Genomic DNA, 22,518 nt, shown 5'->3' with positions numbered 1-22,518 from the left:
GGGGCTTGCATTGGAATAAAGGGGAAAATAGACATGTTAAACATTCTAATAAGTAAAATCTTACACCATAAATTAATTTAAATCTGTCCTGATAATTTACAAAAGTACCCTAGAGCGTTTTGTCATCCATAAAACAGTTTACAACTGATACTGAATTGTCTTCAGAGGCACACAATAAACAGTTGGAGGATCTAAGATAAGTAGTAGCAAAATTCTGTAATTAAATTGAGACTAGTTAACCTGAATTGCATCACTTTTATTGCTTCACTGCAGAGGATTGTTGTAGTGATATTCCAAGTCTTCATAGTCTATGAAGCACTTTGTTAAACTGATTTACAACAGTTTTGCAAGGTGTATTTAATTGCTAGCACTTTCTATTAATACTGAAAATTACAAGAACCATTTCTTTTCAGTATTGCTTTATTATCACCCCTCTTTGAAGAAATTAATTTGCAAATGTTCAACTAAACATTGCATGACTATACTTCTGTGCAAATAGTTTTTTAGAATGCTTCTTTAAAACATGAAGTGAGGATAAAATGTCCAAATAAAGTTGGTTATCCTTAGACACGAATGTCTTTTGTGTTGGAATATGTGTTTCTTGCTTTCAGCTTTATGAGCTTTAACTTCATTGTGGCACAGGCTTGAACTATATACCTGTGAGTGATAAGGTAGGAATTTGCTAGATTCTGATCAGTTACACCCGTGTCAAAACAACGCTAAGAGAAGGGGTTAGGAAGATATGTGGCATAACTTCCTGCAGCAGAAATTTCTTGCAGCTTCTTTTGAAATATCTGGTATAGGCCATTGTCAGAGACAGAATACTGGACGAGACTCAACCACTGGTCTGATCCACAATTGTTCCTAATTCCATTAACTTCAGTGGATGTGTATCAGTGTAACTGAGATTAGAATCTTGTCTAGAATTTACAGTTAGCTCATTATGAATGGGGTTGGGTACGTGGTTTTCCTAACTGGCTCTGAGCCTTCAGAGCCACATGTGCTTAACTTTACGTGCTGTGAATAGTCCCATTGACACAAACAGGACAATGCACAGTGCCTAAAATGTGCTACAGTCTTGGCTGGATCAGGGCATGTAAGAGACCTCTTTGAACAGAGTTCAGCAATGTGCTAAGCACCTGCTGTGAGGTTCTGAGTATTTTTAAGTCCCTGTGACTTCGCTATGCTGACCAGGATATGAAGTCTTTGATGATAAATGAAAAGTAAGTATCAAAGCAACAATAAAAAAAAAATCAAATGCAGCTCTTTTCTAGTCTGCAGTGCAGAGTGCATAAAATGTTTTGTGCACCACTATGTCTGCACTGCATGTACGCTGTTGGTTTTCTATCGTGGGGATCTGTATAAACAGTTTATATTCCAAAGTGTTACACTTACCATTGGGGTAGGTGGGTTCAACTCTACAGAAATCAGTGGCATTGCCTTCACTTATTACACCTGTGATGAATTTGACCTACGGATGCAAAACAAGGAAACACCTTTCAGCCAGTCTGATATTAGGACCAATTTACTACATCTATGACTAAATGCAGAGTATTCAGTATTTAAAATAATATGGATATTAATTAAAATTAGTTACTTAGTAGTTGCTAACAAAAGTGATTGTTTTCAAATCTGTCTGTCAATGGAAATCTATAGCCTTTTTGGAACCAGCTGAGTTTTGCAAAAGATTTGAAGGGCCAGATTCTGCTCCCATTTAGTATAGGTATGGAGTGACTCCACTGATGGCAGTGGAATTCCTTTGGCTTTATACTGGTGTAATTGAGAGCGTAATATGGCCCAGAGTACATTATTGTGCATCACAGATATATTCTGAATTACAATATTCAAATGTTCGTAAGGTTAAGGAGGAGATTTTCAAAGGCACAAGTGGGAAGTAGGGCACATCAGTCCCATTGATGATCAATGGGAATTAACTGCCATTTGTGCCTTAGAAATTAGCCCCTCCAAGTGCTTTTTGTGAATCCCTTTTAAACAGTCTGGCTTCAGTAGAGCTCTGTTGATTTACACCAGCTGAGGACCTGACCCAGCATAATGAAATGGTAAAGCACAAAAAGATTTTTTAGCTTGCAAGATAATGAAAAAAGTAAATGTGTGATGTGCTGTTATCACTATTGACAGCAGAGGGAATAGACATCCTTACAACTGATTTTAAAGCTATTTCCCTTATCTTTTTTTAAAGGTTATGAAGATTATGATCACATGTGCAGCTCTGCATAGCTGTTCCCTTGGAGACGATGGTGGTTCCCTAGAGAATAGGTGGAAATGCCTGGTTAACCATCAGCTTCCTGCTCTTTTTATCCAAAAGATTCTCTAACTACTTTTTAACAACTCTCCGTTTTATTCCATCATGTTGTCTCTACCAGCTTAAACTATTTCCTAAGATGGTCCTTTTGCTGTTCCTTGCAATCCTGTTATCGAAGGAAGATGTCAGTGGGAACTTTGGGTTTTTGGTTTCTGCACAATCCAATGAAAGAAGGGTGGTTGCACATATGCCTGGTGATATTATCATTGGAGCTTTGTTTTCTGTCCACCATCAGCCAACTGTTGACAAGGTCCATGAGAGAAAATGTGGAGAGGTGAGGGAGCAATATGGCATACAGAGAGTGGAAGCAATGCTTCATACCCTGGACAGAATTAATCTGGACCCAACACTGTTGCCAAATATAACACTAGGCTGTGAAATAAGGGACTCTTGTTGGCATTCTGCTGTGGCTCTGGAGCAAAGCATTGAGTTCATAAGGGACTCTCTTATTTCATCGGAAGAAGAAGAGGGGATAGTGCGCTGTGTCGATGGATCTTCAACATCGATCCGCTCCAAGAAACCCATTGTCGGCGTCATTGGCCCTGGTTCTAGTTCAGTAGCGATCCAGGTCCAGAACTTGTTGCAGCTTTTCAATATACCTCAGATTGCTTATTCTGCCACAAGCATGGACCTAAGCGACAAAACTCTGTTCAAGTATTTCATGAGAGTCGTGCCATCTGATGCACAGCAAGCTCGAGCTATGGTGGACATTGTCAAACGCTATAACTGGACCTATGTTTCTGCTGTACATACTGAAGGCAAGTGTTCTACTTTTTTTCATCCAAGCATGATTTTGAATTGCAGGCAGTGGTAGTTAATTACTAGATGATTATAATGTTGCCTCTTTTTTTTAACCTGTTAGTTCTGAATGGTGTGGATTGCATATGTTACTTTAAAGATTAATTTCATACACATAGTGTGTCTTGGTGACATTGGGCTGGTATTGATTGAACAGAAGGTTTGAAATCCAGAGTTTCACAGTGTGAAATGTGTTTTTCCTATCATTTATCACTTACACAAAGTCCTTCAGGTGGCATTTAAAAATTGGCCGGGTAATTAGCTTAATGTAACTACTACTCAATACAGCGGTTAGAATATTCATTGTGTTTATGGTGGTGGCAACTGCTAAAGGAGCTAATTCTGGTCTTAGCAGTATGAGCTGCACTGGGGCTTGGGAGAGCAGTGCCAGTAGTTCTGCCACATGCTCCTCATTAGCACTTGATGCCGGTATCAGTGTATGCATAAGAGACTCGAGGACCTGGCCGATGCTCTGAGTGACCACACCTCCTTAGGATCAAGAAGAACATTTTGCTAGGACCTCTCTCTAGTATTTAATGGACCACTAGGTCAATTTTTTTCATCTATATCTGCTCATCTGCATTTGGGGATGGGTGGGAAGAGCCTTCTTGCACCTTTATCACACTCTGATGTTCCATGCAGGTGTGTAACAGGCTAGAATTGTACCCTACACGCCTCTCCTTCCTCTAAGTTTGTTCCAAGATTAGAGATTTTACAGTGTACTGTGAAGTGCATGCGGTAAAGGCATGGGATAGGGAGGAGTGAAGGTAGACTACAAATGAGATAAAGAGCCTGTTACCCCTATGACTTACACTGGCTTACTACACTGGGGTAAGTGAGAGGAAAAGCAAGCCCAAACCACTATAAGCCCTGCTCTTACATGCCTGAGCAACACCAGAGAGTGGGCAGTGGGGTGCAGTACACAGTGTTTACAGCGTGGGGTCGAGTAAATGTGTAGTAGTGAGCATCCTGTCCAAAAGAACAGCATGTTTCTTTGCCAAGCAAGTGTTGAACACCTCTGCAGATGTGCTATTTTCTTTATCACAACCATTAGGCAACAGCTCTTTCCCCCTCTCCCTGCTCCCCACACATACTGTGGATCTGGTGCTTTGATAGGCATTTTACCCATCTTTTTTGGGTAATATTGACCTGATGCATGGGAGTGGTGACCTCCTCTACTCTGGTTGATGCCCATAACACATTCTATAGGATTTATACCTAATTATTGAAAGACCATTAACCCTAGTAAATGTAAACTGTTTTAGAACTTTTATGCAGATTTTTTAAAAGCCTTTTTTCCCATCCTGATACTGAGGGCTGATGAGTAATTGCAGTCTTATTCAGATATGTATGCATGAATACATTAACAGTTTAATGTAACAGAGTATAAATCACAAAGCATCACATCATGCGCTGAAGCTGCTATGGGCCATATGATGGCCTTGGCATACCTCCACGTTGGACCTTCCCATCACAACATGTGTGTGAATATCAGCTTGGGAGTATGATTTGAAAAAGGGGGAGGATATAACTGATATATTAGTGTTGCATATTATCATGTCACTTTTTTAATGCTTCCAACTTCTGCTCAAGCAACACCCCCATTTTAAGGTCACAGGTGACGTGTCCAACACAAGCAGAGTTGATTTTGTGTCGATGTCTGTCTCCACACATCATGGACACATAACATAGACCAGACAGTAACATGCATCCCCGGATAATCTTACCACAGAAGACGTTTACATGGCGGTGGTTGCTTGTTGGGAAGGAGGGGGATTGGGATACTGGAATTGAAGCTGGAGATCACTGTTGTGGATGAGACAAGGGGGATGGATGGGTTTGGGGATGGGAAGAAGGGACCCAACAACCACCAAATGTGTAATTAGTAAGATGTTTGCTCATCACCATCCTGAGCACATGGAATAGATGGTGGCCTTTAAGCCACACCCTTGGATAGAGTGTGGTGTGGAGCATCACTGGAGAGATGCCCAGTCTCTCCGAGAGATGCCCAGTCTCTCCTAGAGCTGTTCCTTGCACAGATAGGGGAATGCAGTTTGCGCCTGCCATTGGTTGTGGAGCAAGAAGCCTCCCTGTCCACTTTTCGGTGTCCTGTTATTGCAAGCAGCCCCAAGAAAGGTTGTGGGGAAGCTTCTTGCTTGTCTTTCTATCCCTGCGTGGCCACACAGAGGTTGCTCACCATCTGGGCCTTTGCTTGCAAATTGTATCTGTGTCTGTTTTTATCTTTTCAGATGGTATACTCTTTGGGGCAGGGACTGTCTTCCTCTGTGTTTGGAAAATGCCTTGTGTCCTTTGGATGCTACCACCACCTAAACTAAAACATAATAATTAACCTCTCCTCCCCCCAAAAATGTGTAACCGCTGATGGAGAGCTGGATTTCCAGATGTTTCAAATGAATGCTACGTTTTATCTTATGATCAATCTCTAGTAAACAAGAATCCACAAGTATAGAAGGAAACATCAAGGACTTTTCTTTGCTTAGTCTGGAACAAATTATTAGAACGTAAGGGCAGATCCTCAGCAGAGCTTCATCAACTTCAACACAGTGGCCCTGTTTTACACCAGTTGAGGGTTAGATCCTTACTGTTCAAATGTCTGTTTGGTTAATTTTTGCAAAGTAGTTTCAAAGAACCTAACATTTAAAGTACTGTGTTTCAATAGGGGTGTTTTACATGGAAATAAAGATCTTGGCGAGTGGAAACCTCCAAGGCCTGATTACACCATGGTTACACCAGAGTAGCTCCATTGATGTCATTGGAGGTACTCCTGATTTACAGTGGGAGTGGGTGAGAGTAGAATCAGAGGCACACATTGGGATCCTACCATCTGATGTCACATGCTGGCTATCCAGATGATGAGCATGTCCTCTCTGTCTGAATATCCTCAGAATTCCGCAAATACACGTAAAACACTAACAGCTTGCCTTTAAAATTGGCCATAGAAATAGGAATTCATTCATATATTTATTCAGATGTGCTGGGCACTTTCCAAATGCTGCTGCTATCCCAAAGAGGAAAAAAATGTCAAAACACAGATGAAGGTTGGGGAAAAGGGATTCAACTCATACATGAAAATAGATCCGGGTGAAGCTATTCATGTGTCTTGTTATTTCCCCTTTTAAAAATATGTCTGAACTATTCCCAACTACCTGCCTACCTAGTTATTTGTAGGTTTTATTTTTTAACTGTAACTCATCCTAGCGTAGTTTCTATTTCTTTTTAAACCTCCTGACTCTTGCACATTTACCTATTGATTTACACCCATTATTATTATTATTATTATTTCAAATAAGATTTAAAATGCTAAATCCCACTTTTATGCCTAACTACTATCTTACTCATGATCCCCATGCATTAACCATTGAGACAGCAACCCCTGGCCCCTCCTGCGGGGTCTTCTGTAAGCCCAAGTGTCAGCACTTATTCCCTTCTGCCTACGTGTATAGGCAGGGCACCCTGACATGCAATCTCTGACTTCCTGAGGGGGAATGGTTCCATTCCCAGGAGGTAGAGAGATCCTGCCCCTCATGGCTGCCCTTGGTAGAGGATCTGGACTGGGAGGAAAGTGAAGGGAAAGTCCATCCTGGCTGATTAAAAGACCACTAGTCTACCCCCTGCATAACACAGGCCATAATATTTCACCCAGTAACCCTGAAGTGGAGGGAAAATATTATTACGTATTTTCCAGGCATGTGCTATCCAAGCACACAGAGATTATCCCTTCCCCCAAGAATCTTACAACCTAAACAGACATAAGGTAGGAGGGGAAACAGGGAAGAGAAGTGAGTTGCTCAAGGTCAGTGGAAGAACTGGGTTTAGATCCAGGTCTCCGGAGTCCCAGCCTAGTTCCCTAGCTCTGACAGTACAATTTATTTCCTTACATAAACAGTGAAAGAGTGAATGTCAGGTAAATCGTCAGTGTTCACATGCATCAAGAGTGATTGGAGAGCCACCTTTGGCTAATCCTAATGGTGCTGGAGTCAGGTCTGCATTGGTTAGTGCCTATAAATCAGTAGGTTGTTATTTCTGTCTATTGGAGGAACTATATATAAAAGTAGGCTATCTCCTGATGGCTACATTTCTGATATTGCATATAATAAAAGTGGTCTTGTTTTAATAATCTAGCAGAGTGATGTGGAATACATTCACTATTTGCAGTGGAAATGAAGGCTTGAGTTAATGAGGACAATTATTTCTGAACAGTAATCATCCAAGAGCTAAATGGGACAATGAAACCCTTCCATTTAAACTTATGATGCTGGCGTGGGATTTTGGAACGATGCTTTTTGGCTGGATAGGGAGGAATTGGGCAACCATGAATCCTGGATTCTTAAAATGAATGTGGGTGATGATCCAGTATGTATTCATAGGAAATCTCCAGTAGGACCAAAGCACTTGGCTTTGCAAAATATCACCATGTCAGTGCTCTTTCTCCAGCTGCTGAGTTCCTCAAGTGTCTCAGCCCTTTTCACCTGGACCTCACTACTGAGCACACAGTCAAATGAATCAGACACACGTGCCCAATGTGCATCATCTTTAACTGCGCACTTTACCAGCTTGGTGAAAGCCCTGTGCAAAATGCATTGCGCATGCCCACCGGGCCATTCTTAAAGGGTCATAATGGCACGAAAATCCTTTTTCATGGAATATGGACCAGTGAGGACTGTTTCACTGGCAGGTTTCAAATTTCTACAAAAGAAGAAAAAAACTGAGCAGGCTCCATATCCCCTTCAGAAAATAATGGAGGCCATTAATATATCTTTGAGACAACCCAATTTATTTTAAAAAATCCTTGTTTCTGAGCTAACTGCTTATCCACCTTCTATGGATGACACTTCAAGTAAACCACAATAAAGATTCAGCTAGAGCAATATCCTTGATTCTGTCTGACTGGATTTATGACCAGCCTAGATCATGACCCAAACCACAAAGGTATGTAAGGCCTAAACCGTATCAACTACATTGTCACAGTGCCAGCTAATGATGCATGTGGGACACCCACTTCCGTGTGCTCAGCAAAGGAGTGCAAGGTAATGTGGAAGGGCAATAACTGGGCATGTCCACTGGAAAAGGGACCTCTGGTAAGCTGTCTCTCACAGCATGACTCCACATGGCCAAAACTCAGCTTAGCAGCTCAGCATAGACAGGTAAAAAAAAAGCAATAAAATAAAAATAACATTTTAAAAAAACAGGTGCCTGGCTGAGAAGATTCGAATTTGAATGATCCACCCCCGTATGTTTGTTCAGTTGTACCTGAGGCAGAGCTCTATCAACACAACAGTTTCAACGTGGAACCCGGTTCTCAAATGTGGATGCTTAAATCTGTATTTGGGAGATTTAGGAGAGGATGGAGAGATGCTTTAGGAGCCTAAGCCATTCCTTAGGTGCCTTTAGTCACCTACTTGGATTTTGACATCCAGTTTTAGGCAGCTGTGAGTGAAGAGAGGGTAGCAGCAATGGATTCCACAGGGTGATGCCAGTGTGCCTAAAATTCTTCATGCCCATTCAGTCTGAGATCCCTATGTTTGGACTGCCATTAAAGACACTGATTAGTGCAAATTGTGGTGCTGCTGAGACATGTATACCTGTCTGTTGGAGCCCAGACTGACACCAGAAAAGCCACCAGACGGGTAAACACGTCTGTTACCAACCTAGGAAGGATTTGAGGTAGCAACGTAGAAGTGAAGTGCTTAGAGTCATCCATACTCCATATGTTTTTTAGCCTTTTAATCCTAGTCTGTGGCTTTATTGATCTGTTGAGAACAGCTTGAAGGTAAAAGTGTTTTAGTGTGCTCAAAACCCACAAGTTTCAGTTGCTCTAACACTGAAGTCACACAGCAAGTCTCCTTGGTTGGTCCCATAGCTCCTCTCCACACTTGATTAATAGATTTTAAAGCAAGTCGGGACCATTATGCTAATCTAGTCTGACCTCCTCATAATTAAGTCCACAGAATTTCACTTAGTAATTTTTGTATGAAGCCCATAACTTCTGTTTGAGCTGTAGCATGTCTTTTAGAAAGATATCAAATCATCATTTAAAACCTTCAAATGGTGGAGAACCCACGACATCCAGAGGTGAATTGTTCCAATAGTGAATTACCCTCACTATTAACAAATTGTGTCCTACTTCTAATCTGTATCAACCTAGTTTCAACTTCCAGCCACTGGATCTTGTTATGCCTTTGTCTGCTTGCCTGGTCTACATTAACAAGGTAAGTTGATCTAAATTACGTAACTTAAGTTGATGTAGCTTAAATCGACGTACAGTGGTGTCTACACCACGCTATGGTGAGGGGAGATGCTCTCCTGTTGACATAGCTAACACCTTTTGGGGAGGTGAAGCACTGATATCAACAAGAGAGCTCTCTGCCATCGACTTATTGCATCTTCTCCTGATCCATGAATCCATGGCAGGGGTGCCAATTTAGCCGGTAGTGAAGACAAGCCCTATGATCCCTCTGCTCTCAGAAATCCTCTCCTCATGTAGGTACTTGTAGATTGTGATCATCACCTCTTAAACTTCTCTTGGATCATGGATAAACTAAATAGTGACAGCTCTTAAGTCTCTCTCTCTCAGTAAGGCACGTTTTCCAGACCCTGTGTCATTTTTGTAGCAAAAACACGAACAGCCGGAGAGGTGAGAAGAAAGAACGAGATGAAAAGGTAGGTTATCAGAGGCAACTGCAGGCTAATTAATGGGAAACTTCAGCAGTAAATGGTGCATGTTTGCAGGCTGCAGCTGTGCTGGCTAGTCAATAAGGGGAGCATTAACAGCAGCCTGGCTGACACACAGAAGAAGCTTTCTGCTGGAGGAAGCAATGAAAAAAGATATGCCTAGAAAGGAAAATCATCTGTGGAATCAATGTGCTAAGATACTATGTCACAGTTCTGGTGTCCACACTTCAAATAGGACATTGAAAAGGGTTCAGGAAGAGCTACAAGAATGACACAGGGTCTGGAAAATGTGCCTTACTGAGAGAGAGACTTAAGAGCTGTCACTATTTAGTTTATCCATGATCCAAGAGAAGTTTAAGAGGTGACTTGATCACAATCTACAAGTACCTACATGAGGAGAGGATTTCTGAGAGCAGAGAGATCTTAGGGCTTGTCTTCACTACCGGCTAACGGTGATAGCAGCATATCTGGTCATGGCAAAGGCTGTAAGGGACTTGGAAAGAGTGATGCCAAGCATCATCACAAGGTGCTCTGCAGTAACATCCACAGTGTCCCGAAACTGGCTAATGGGCTCCTGGCTCACCGTGAAATCATGATGGTTATTTTTTCTTTTACTCTTCAAAACTGCCACCAAATGGAAAAATCCTTTATTTGCCCAGCTCTAATTATTCTCATTCACTCTCTGTCCCCTGGAAAAAGATGGTAATGAATAGGTTAAAAAACTCGAAACATAACTACAAGATTATTCAACACACTTGTGTGTTTTTATGGCTGAGGTGTGGAGTTCCTGTTTTGAATTGATTCTGTTTGCGTTTTGCCATATATATTTTGAAGTGAACAATTAATACTTATAGCATGCTCTATTATGTGAGCGTCTCTGAATGTAACGAGGGAGACTGCACGTTGGCCCAGATAGAGGTCTGCATGTTCGCTATTTTCCCAATGAATTTACTTTATCAGATTTGTACATTCCGCAAACCTTTCCAAGTGTGGTTCTTCTCCGAAAAAAATGACTATAGAAATAGTCTCAGAGGTTGCCATATTTATTGTGACTCAATGACTTGAGTAGCACAGTTGCTGAGTAGGCAAGTAAAAGGATATTTTGTCTAAGTACCAGCCCTGAAAATTTAGCTTGGGATCTGAAAGTCGGGCTGTGCTCTTTCCTTCACCTGCATCATGGCCAGCAATAAAGGCCAAATTCTGCCCTCAGTTACACCTGTGCACCCTTACTGTGTCCAACAGAGTGGCATCAGTAGAACTGGCTTGGATAGGTGCAAATGAGGGAAGACTTTGAATGAGGCTTTGAAGGTGAAAGTTAGTTAATGGTTCTGTTGATGAAGCTTGAGAAGGAAAAGAATCTAGCTCCATTTCCCACTTCTCCATTGGGTCCGCAGTGCTAGCTACCATTAAATATTGAAACAGTGTGTGACTGTGTGATCCTATGGAGCAAATTTGTGGAGTAAGAAGGTGCTACAGTATTTTTGCATGGTTGCTTTTCATAGTAGAATGGGACTTTAGAATGTGTTAATCGTTAGGCAGTGCTTTTCCTTCTCTCTCTCTCTTCAAATTACCACTCCACTCAGGGCCTGATCCAAAACCTATTGAAGTCAATGGGGAGGTTTTTTATTTACTTCAAAGGATTTGGATAATGCCCTAATTGAGAGGGCAAATCAAAATCCAGTATCTGTCTGTCTGTCTAAAGGAGCATTCAAGGATGACAAAGCCATTACGGAGAAGCTAAATGAATTCTTTGCTTTGGTCTTCACAGCTGAGGATGTGAAGGAGATTCCCAAACCTGAGCCATTCTTTTACATGACAAATCTGAGGAACTGTCCCAGACTGAGGGGTCATTAGAGGAGGTTTTGGAACCACCTGATAAACTAAACAGTGATAAGTCACCAGGACCAGATGGTATTCACCCAAGAGTTCTGAAGGAACTCAAATGTGAAATTGCAGAACTACTAACTGTAGTTTATAATCTATCATTTAAATCAGCTTCTGTACCAAATGACTGGAGGATAGCTAATGTGATGCCAATTTTTAGAAAGGGCTCCAGAGGCGATCCTGGCAATTACAGCCCGGTAAGCCTGACTTCAGTACCAGGCATATTAGTTGAAACTATAGTAAAGACAGAATTGTCAGACACATGGACGAACATAATTTGTTGGGGAAGAGTCAACGTCGTTTTTGTGAAGGGAAATCATGCCTCACCAATCTACTAGAATTCTTTGAGGGGGTCAACAAGCATGTGGACAAGGGCAATCCAGTGGATATAGCGTACTTAGATTTTCAGAAAGCCTTTGACAAGGACCCTCACCAAAGGTTCTTAAGCAAAGTAAGCTGTCATGGGATAAGAGGGAAGGTCCTCTCACGGATCGGTAACTGGATAAAAGATAGGAAACAAAGGGTAGGAATAAATGGTCAGTTTTTGGAATGGAGAGAGGTGGATAATGTAGTGGTATCCCCCAGGGGTCTATATTGGGACAAGTACTGTTTAACATATTCATAAGTGATCTGGAAAAAGGGGTAAACAGTGAGGTGGTAAAACTTGCAGATGATACAAAACTATTCAAGATAGTTAAGTCCAAAGCAGGCTGAAAAGAGCTATAAAAGAACCTCACAAAACTGAGTGACTGGGCAACAAAATGGCAGATGAAATTCAGTGTTGATAGATGCAAAGTGATGCACATTGGAAAACATAACCCCAACTATACATACAAAATTGTGGGATCTAAACTAGCTGTTACCACTTAAGAGAGAGTTTGGCATCATTGTGGACAGTTCTCTGAAAACATCCACTCAATGTGCAGCAGCAGTCAAAAAAGTGAACAGAATGTTGGGAATCATTAAGAAAGGGATAGATAATAAGACAGAAAATATCATATTGCCTCTACATAAATCCATAGTATGCCCACATATTGAATACTGCATGCAGGTGTGGTCGCCCCATCTCAAAAAAGATATATTGGAAAAGGTTCAGAAAAGGGCAACAAAAATTATTAGGGGTATGGAATGGCTGCCGTATGAGGAGAGATTAATAAGACTGGAATTTTCAGCTTGAAAAAGAGATGACTAATGCGGGGATATGATAGAAGTCTATAAAATCATAACTGGTGTGGAGAAAGTAAATAAGGAAGTGTTATTTACTCCTTCTTAAACACAAGAATTAGGGGTCACCAAATGAAATTAATAGGCAGCAGGTTTAAAACAAACAAAAGGAAGTATTTCTTCATACAACACAGTCAGCTGTGGAACTCCTTGCCAGAGGACGTTGTGAATTCCAAGACTATACCAGGGTTCAAAAAATAATAGATAAATTCATAGAGGATAGGTCCATCAATGGCTATTAGCCAGGATGGGCAGGAGTGATGTCCCTAGCCTCTGTTTGCCAGAATCTGGAAATGGGTGACAGGAGATGGATTACTTAATGATTAGCTGCTCTGTTCATTCCCTCTGAGGCACCTGGCATTGGCCACTGTCGGAAGACAGCATACTGGGCAAGATGGATCTTTGGTCTGACCCAATATGGCCATTCTTGTCTGTCTATCTGTCTATCTGTCTCATCCCACCATCGCTGTTGTACCTGAGCCACTCACAATCTTTAATATATTTATCCTCACAGCTCCCCTGTGAGGTAGGGAAGTAGTATCATCCTGATTTTCAGATGGGAAACTGAGGCACAAAGAGTGAAAATGACTTGACCGAGGTCACATAGGAAGTCTGTGAAGGGGTGGGGTTTTTTCAGTCCTAATGTTCATTTCAAAGGTGTCCAACTGTAAGGGAAATTGTAAAGCATAAATGTCAGTGTGACTGACTATCACCGAGTGTGTTTAGAGATATCAAGCCTTATTCATGCTGTATAATAATTGGATTTATCCAATACCCAACTGCCAATATGGATTGGAAATTAAGTTCTTTCTAAGTCAGCTATGTAAGACTCAATAAGAATGTAAGCTCTATAGAAATAAGAAACTATGGAATAAATAAAGGTTTCTTGGTCCACTGAGCTCACCTCTTTGGTTATATCTTGACCCCACCTCTCTGATCTGATTTTACTATCTTCATCTTTCTTTGGCCTTGTGCCTTGTAACTAGAGCTGTCTGAATCATTCATGGCTAGACTGATCCTTATTTCTACTCCCAAACTGATGCTGATTATTACAGATCTATGCATTATTCATAATTATTCAGTGAACAGTTTTGCAGACAAATTCCATTATATGAGCTGTTTGCAAGCTGTTCACTTAGGGCTAAATTGTGACATTAAGGACCACCTTTCAGGAGGGTTGATGTGTAAATTGCACCAAACAAAGAGGAATTGTGCTGAGAGTCAAACCTCTGAATCACAATTCTGGCTCCCAGGGATAGTTAATTACTGCCCCCAGCTCATGCATGGCTCACCTACTCTGGCCAGTGAGTGGGGCTGGAAACAAGCTCCAGCAGAATTAAGCCAGCAAAAAATTTATTCTAAGAATATTTGGCATGAGAAAAGGATGGACCCATGGTTGTTGTGGTGTTATTTAACCCGAAGATGCTCAGGGTAGTGTCCTGGTACTTGGGAGACCCAATTCTATGCTCTGCCATAGACTTCGTGTCTGACCTTGGGCAAGTCATTTAGTGTGTCTGGCCCAGATCATCGAAAGTATTTAGGTACCTAAGTCCCATTGAAATTAATGGGAGTTAGGTATCAAAATACCTTTGAGGTTCTAGGTACACTGTGTCTCAGATTCCCATCTGTAAAATGGGGATAATAATCCTACTTCATAGGAGTGTTGTTAGGATAAATTTATGAAAGATGATGAGGCACTCAAATCCTACAGTGTGGGGAGCCATATAAGTACGTAGGTGTCAAGACCTTATATAGATATCCTTATCTACCCCAGGTGTCTATAGCCTGGCTTCTAGGTGCCTACATTATCAAGAGGAAAATACATCTGTCAAGAAAACTCCACAGGGAAGACAGGTGGGCAGTAATCACTTTAAGCTTTTTGGACACTATAGAAAATTGAAAGATTAAAAGCCCTTTTAATATTTTTTTCTCATTCACACACAGGCTTTTTACTGCTTTTATTGTTGGAAGAGTGGGTGTTCCTGCAAGTGACTCAAAAACACCTTTGTGTGACAAGTCTCAGCCCACAAAATGCCAAGACATTCAATATCATTAAACACATGGGACCAGATTCTGCTGTCAGTTAGACAGGCACAACTCCAACAGCATCTATCTACTTCAGGGACTAATGCACTAAAGATTTCTTAATGAGGTTTTTAGAGACTCAATAGACCGGGGTGTCAAACGCCAAGGCCAGTTGATTTATTTTTGCAGCCTTCAATGACCTGTTCAAATCCTGTAGAATCTAAGCTTTCATTTTAAAAAAAGAGCAAATTTCTAGCTAGAACAGGCTGAAAATTTTAGTGAAAATTTCATCCCTTTTTTTCATCCAAGTTCAAACTTTCAACAAAAACCTGTATTTAAACATAGAGTTTTGAAATATCCCAGTCAGCTCGAATGGTTGCAAAGAAAACTGACAAATCATGATCGGAGTAAAAAACAAACAAACAAACAATGTAGCGTTGTCTGCCTGAGTCTGCCAAGAGCCTGAAACAATGATTCTGTGACGTTCAGTGCCCTTCCTACCTGATAAATCTCACTGGGGTGTTAGCTCTAAAGTATGAGTGAGTTCTCTTGAATGTCAGCGTTAGCTATTTCATTGCAGATCATTTTCTTAGATGGGATGCGGGAGGCTGAGCGAATGAAGCCTATCAGATTTTAAATTGAGAGTGGGTGCCAGGAAGAAAATGCAGAAGGATGGGAGGAGGAGAGTTACAAAGATGGGAAAGAAGGGGAGAATGGGGAATGGAGAGAAATAAAGGGCAGAATAGCAGAGGTTCTAAAAATGAAGTTATGTTCCCACCGAACAATGCTGAACATGATTATAAGGTACTGAACAAATGATTATAATACTTAGCTCATATATAGAGCTTTCTACCTACTAATCATGAAGTGCTTTACAAATGAATTCAATATCATTATCCCCATTTTACAGATGGGGAAACTGAGGCACAGAGCTGTGAAGCGACTTGCCCAGGGTCACCCAACAGACCAGAAGCAGAGCCAGGACAGAACCCAGGTCCCTTCTCTCTCAGTCCAGTGCTTCGTCTACTATTCTGATCTTTTTCTCTATGATAAATAATAATAATAGCTAAAAGGTGAGGTACTTCATGAAAGACACCATATTCAGTCAGACCTCTGTGCCATCCTTCTCCTGACATTAATGGGAATTCTGCAGGGAAATACACAGTCCTGATTTTATTCCTTCACACACAGCTGTAGCCCATAGGGCTAGCCTGCTTGCTTGCTTTATTATATCCTTATGGGTTTGTTGTTTATTTTATTATAATAGTTTTATAGCTTTGTATTAGAGTATTTCTGGCAGTAATGGAAGGAACCTACAGGCCACATCCTGTATGATGAATTAAAGCAAGTTAGCACCCATACGTTTGTGACCTTTGGCATAGATAAGTGGCCTACTGATTGCCCTCTGTAAACTTAACAGGTACGCCAAAAAGAAAATGGAAATAACCACTACCAAACCGATTCAGGCCAGAAATAACAGGTATGAGAATGAGCTAAGTTTCATTAATACGTATGACTATATTATCAATATGTATGAATATGCCAGGCTATAGAATAAGCACACCCAGATGTTATGTAGGTGGAGGAAATTAAGTTTGGACATGGAAGGTTGGGCGCACAGCATGCAGGCTCTGTAAGAGGGACAAGCCACCACATTTAAAGTTTTTTTTTTTTCAGTTTAAATTTAGGTTCCTTTTTCTTGGGTCTTTCTTGGCTTCTGGGTTTCTAACTCTCTAGCTTCTCCTAAGTTTTCATCTTCCACTCAAGCATTGAGGAACCTGGACCATCAGACTCTTTTGGCATGCCAGAGACAAGGCTGGTCCGTTGTCTCTTACCACCAGGTTCTCAAGGAAGAGTGTATGTTAATCTAGGGAGTTTTATAGTAAATGATACCATATGTGCCTCCAGAACAATACTATTTCATTTTTAATTCTGGTTGATTACTTTTCCGTTTATGTCAATAGAAGTCTCTAAGGCTGTATTTTATTCTCAGGGGGTGTGTCCTCGTCATACATCCCAAGGGTCTGTGCAAAATGGGACAAGAACCGTATTATCATCTGATCACATCAATTGGCAAGCCTATAACCTATATTATATGAACAAGAATATTAGTCCCCTAAAATCAGGCAACACAGATCATAACTGATCGTGGCATTTGGCTTTTTCCAGAGAATGAATGTTACTGTGGAGATAGCCTGATTTGTTAGATTTTCTAACACAAACTATTGAATATAACAATAAGCCACAACAGCATTTGTATTCTAGCCTGTTGGTACACATCCCAAATACACTGTGAGCAGAAATAATTGAATTTTGCCTGGTCCAACCAGTTTTTTTTTTTAATCAACCATGTTAATTGCTGTTCGTAATGCACCCAGATACTAATGGAGACAGTTGTTGTAGAGAGAGATATTTCCAACATGACCATGTCAGATTGGTGTGGGTCTGAACTGGCTTAGGTAAACTAAAGAAAAGCAATTGCTTCACTGCCCAGTAAAGGAATCTGTCTAAAGAACTATAGCAGAGCGATGCAAGCAAATGCAAACTGCCAAAAATAATGGGCTTTCTTTTTGCTTGCTTGCTTGCTTGCTGGATTTCTGTTTAAAAAAAAAAAAACCCACGTTGTCTTTGGATTTACCTCAAATTTTCCTGTTTCCTATAACAAATAGAAGGCCATTTTATTTTGTGGAGGGAAGGAGAGAGGAAATGTCCTTGTAAATTGAAAATTCTCTCTAAAAATGGCAAATTTATGTGGAAATTTGTTTTATACTGATTTCCAGCAGTGAAATTTTTGTACTTTTTTTTCCTGCCGTGAAATTGCTCCCACTAGTGGAAATGTCCATGTTCACATGTAAACATTTGCAAAACGAAAATGTAGAGTTTTCCTGCACTTCTAAACATTTGTGGGGGATGTTTTCAAAACCACCAATATGAATTAGTTGCTTATGACTCATTGACTTCCAGTGGGAAATGGAAGCCTAAGTGCATGTTGTGCTTTTAAAATATTACCTCCTGAGAATTGCAGGGGAGACCTCTGAAGTGAAGGGACCAGGTCATTGATTTATTGTGCTAAAAAAAAAGAAAACAAACAAACAAAACCACCACCAGAGATTTCTTGATAAACCGCAGGACTCTGAGGGAGATCTGGTCTTTCCATTCGGAAGAACTGAATGTTGACCAGCTGCATGTAGGATGTAGAAAAGGCTGATCACCATGGTTTTAAGAGCAATCCCCAAATCCTGTATGGTAGGATGCCAAGGCCATTATGTCTCTACTATTCATGCTGCCCTCAGTTCCCTGAGGAAATTGTGCAAGTCAGAAATATGCTTCATACATGTACTCACTTTTGAAATGTCCTTCTTTGTATACTGTTTGTTTATTGTCCCAAAGGTTATAGCAAAGGTGTTGACTTATTGTGATCCTTAAAATAGAAAAACTCTTAAAAAAATGCATCAGAACAGCACATCCTGGTATGAAGGATTTTTAAAAAAACAGAAAAAACCCAAAAGAACAAAAAAGTAAAGGAATGGGGAGGGAGGAAAAGGTAAGGAAGGAAGGAGGCGAAAGGAGAAAGGCACTTTCCTTTCCATTTGCTAGGACTTACTCAAAAGTTTCTAAAACGGAAGACCAAATCTTTTCAATTTGTCTGAGGTTCCTCTTCTCTGAAACGTTACCCAGGTCAGCCAAGTCACTGAGCCACCCTTCTAGCCCCGGAAAAAGGGATCAGTTCTTGGTCCAGTTCTATTCCATATGTTCATTAATGACTTGGATAATGGAGTGGAGTACATGCTTATACAATTTGCAGATCACACCAAGGTGGGAGGGGTTGCATGTACTTTGAAAGACCGGATTGGAAATTCAGAATGACCTTGACAAATTAGAGAGTTTATCTGAATCCGATAAGATTAAATTCGATAGAGAGAAGTTCAAAGTACTTCACTTAGGAAGGAAAAATCAAATGCCCAATAACGAAATAGGAAACAACTGGTTAGGTGGCAGTACTGCTGAAAAGGATCTGGGGGGTTATAGTGGATCACAAATAGAATATGAGCCAACAATGTAGTGCAGCTGCGAAGAAGGCTAATATCATTCTAGGGTGTATTAGCAGGATTGTTATATGTAGCGCATGGGAGATAATTGTCCTTTTCTACTTAGCACTGATAAGGCCTCAGCTGGAGTAGTGTGTCCAATACTGGGTTCCACACTTTAGGAAAGACGTGGACAAATTGGGGAAAGTCCAGAGGAGAGCAACAAAAATGGAAAAAGGTTTAGAAAACCTGGCCTATGAAGAAAAGTTAAAAAACTGGACATGTTTAGTCTTGAGAAAAGAAGACTGAGGGGGCACCTGATAAGTCTTCATTTATGGTAAGGGCTGTTATAAAGAGGAGAGTGATCAGTTGTTCTCCATGTCCACTGAAGGTTGGACAAGAAGTAATGGGCTTAATCTCCAACAAGGGAGATTTAGGTTAATTATTAGAAAAACCTTTGTAATTATAAGGGTTGTTAAGTTCTGGAATAGACTTCTAAAAGAGGTTGTGAAATCCCCATTATTGGAAGTTTTTAAAAACAGGTTTGACAAACACCTGTCAGGGATGATCTAGGTTTACTTGGTCCTGTCACAGTGCACGGGCTGGACAGTGTACAATGCATGGGCTGGACAGTGCACGAGCTGGAAAGGACCTCGAGAAGGTCCTTTCCAGCCCTACATTTCTTTGATTCCGTGATAACGTGTGACCACCTTTCAGTGGTAGATTGCACTACAGATTTCTAAAATGTCCCCTGTCCATAAATATATATTAATAATATTTGAGAAAAGGGAACATGTTGAGTAATTTATGCTGCTACATTGTACTGGTTGTTACGGTTGCATATCACCAAAGTCCTGGATTCACCTTGCTATTGAAGGTCATACAGGGTGAAATTTTACCCCATTACACGATCTGTGCAAATCCCTACAACCAGTTGGAATGTGCTTCTGCTCTTTGTAAAAATGGCATCATGGGCCTCCAGATTTATTGCGTATTCCATTGCTCCCACATAAAATGTGTTCAGCTTTCAAGTAAGGAGATTTTGCTGCCAATGATCAGTTCTGTAAGCACAGCCTGGGCTCCTTGTCAAACTGGGTTCTTCTTTTGACAAACACCGCCTCTAGTAATACAAACACCGCCTCTAGGTTTTGCAGGCCATGATATGCTGCTATGGACGCTTGTGCAACCCCATCACCAATTATGTATTGCTTTCATTATGATGGCATAGGTGTGGTTGAACGGAGTCAGTGGTCCGATTGAGGGTTCTCAGCATATTTGGAAATCAGGCCAATAACCTATTCCATATTGGCTCTGCAGGGCTAACGGAATCAGACACTTCTTTTTCTCAGGAAGGTGAGTAAATATGTCTCTGCATAAACATAGGGCATAGATCCGTTGGGTAAGAAGGTGCCATTTTTACATATTTGCTCGACAGAGCATAATCATACTTCAAATGCCGCTTGAGAGGAAGGATGGTCTTGTAGTTAAGGCAGAGGACTTGGTCTCAGAAGCAAGGGGTTAAATCCCTGTCTTTGCCAAAGATTTCCTCTGTGACCTTGGACAAGTTACTTAATCTCTTAGGGCCAGATTTCTAAAGATATTTAGGTATCTGAAGGTGTTTGCAGATCCCATGGCATCTTTAGGCACCTAAATACATTTTAAAATCTGGCTCTTTGCGCCTTAGTTCTTCATCTGGAAAATGGAAATAAGAACATTTCTTTTCTCCTCCTCTGTGTCTTGTCTCTTTCTATTGTAAGCTGTGCATGGCAGGGAGTCTCTCTGACTCTGTGTTTTGTATAGTGCCTAGTACAAAGGGCCTTGACCAAAGCCTGTATGCCTCAGCAGGTTAAAAATAATGATAATTATTAATTGTGCTTCCAAACAAGTATGTATGTAGTCAGGGCTGAATTTCACCCTTATGCCCTAGCATTGCTCCCCTCCCTCCACTCATCCCAAACTGAGAGACCTTCACAAGCTTCTGATATTTTTTCCACTCCAGAGTCAAAGGATTAATTGCAATTAAACAAAGAAGGATTGCAGAATATCAATCCATCATGCACGCTGCAGGGGATCAGTTCAGCATGTCTCTGGATCCTTCTGCTATTTATACACGGTGGAACATTTCAAATGGCTAAGAAATTGCATGTTTAAAACCGTCCATTGTCACTATACCGTAGGCTTTTGAAAGCTCGTTGGAAGCATTTTTATCATTATCTGCTAGAAAAGAAGAGCAACGTCTTGGCATTTAGGTGAAATCATTGATTGTTTGCCTTATTTATGTATTTTCCCTAGAAATCTTCTAGTTGTTTGGTAACTAATACGTTATTTTTTCTCCTTGCCTTATTGTGGTTTTGACTGTGTCTTCCTTTCAGTGGAGGCTCCAACTCCTCGATTGGAACAAAACAGAAATATTGTAAGTGCTTTATGACGTAGAGCTATTTCAATCTGAGCCAACATCTTGAATTGTGTTTGGAGGCTACTGGCAGCCAGTAAAACACCAGTTTTATGCATTCGGTCCCCAGACATCAAAATTGCCTATATTGCACCTGCAAGTTACCGAGGGCTGAAATCACACCTGCTATTTACAAGCACAGAAATGGAGGCCAGAGTTAGAAAATCTGTTCATAGTGTTTCCCAAACTTCTGTATTGGTGAGCTGCTGTATTTTTCTGCATCGTGAGAAAATGTCCAGTCTTTGTGAAGTAAATGAATGGAAGCTCTTTGGGAAGGGACTGAATGTTCTTCTTGTGTATGAGGGGACAGTACCTCACACACCAGGTGCCATCAAAATACAAATGTAAATGATTAATAATAATACTTGCTAAATGTCCAAAAAGGTACAATAATTGTGCTTGTAAAACATACAATCCTATTGCATCCACAGACAACATGAAATGTTTTTTTCTCCATGTAAATCTGGCATTTATGAGACTTACGATACATGGACTAACTGTCTTTCCTAAACAGAAGGCATTGATTTAAGAAAACAGCTATGAATATGGACATAAACACACAGGCTTCCTTGCAGCTTGAGTCACCGCTTAGTCTCTTTTGTTTACCAGCACACAGAGACATCTAATGGCTGTGTAATGTACTGCAATTAAATGTATTGTAGTATCCAGAAGCAGCACTGAGAGGCCCATTTATTCAATTTACTAGTGGTATTTGTTGCATTTGCAAGTGCAACATGTGTACATGCATTTTGAAAGATGCAACTGTTTCAACCGCATCCTAAAATGTCTCCCCCAGAATCTTTAGAAATACCAGTGAGGAGAACATCAGCAGTATTAACATGCATAATCTTGATGAAGAGAATAAGACCTAATGAATTGTCAGGTTAATTTAATTTCACTTCCCAGGAAATATCACTAATGAAGGTGGAAATTAGCAAAGCTACACAGCTGCAAATTGGGGAAGGACTGCAACTGATGAGCTGAACAACTGCACTTACCAATAAATAAAACAGTGTGTGTAGCATGGTGTAACATCTATCCTGACATTCACATGCTCCAAAAGTCATGCCATGTTCACGTTACACCAGGGG

The 22,518-nt window shown here is 40.7% G+C and overlaps 1 protein-coding gene across 3 annotated transcripts in view; it reads left to right on the top strand.

The window, feature by feature from the left end:
- GRM5 (glutamate metabotropic receptor 5) overlaps positions 1-22,518 on the top strand; it is a 327,032-nt gene that overhangs the window by 8,288 nt on the left and 296,226 nt on the right. For all 3 annotated transcript variants that reach the window (XM_074956402.1, XM_074956392.1, XM_074956409.1), the window contains exon 2: positions 2,201-3,081. In XM_074956402.1, coding sequence (XP_074812503.1) covers positions 2,403-3,081 — 679 coding nt within the window. In that variant the 5' untranslated portion in view covers positions 2,201-2,402. The remainder of the gene's footprint in view (positions 1-2,200; positions 3,082-22,518) is intronic.

The sequence above is a fragment of the Natator depressus genome, chromosome 1 (assembly GCF_965152275.1).
Source record: "Natator depressus isolate rNatDep1 chromosome 1, rNatDep2.hap1, whole genome shotgun sequence".
NCBI lineage: Eukaryota > Metazoa > Chordata > Testudines > Cheloniidae > Natator > Natator depressus.
Note: the sequence above shows the minus strand (reverse complement) of the source record. Positions and strands in the feature narration are given on the sequence as shown.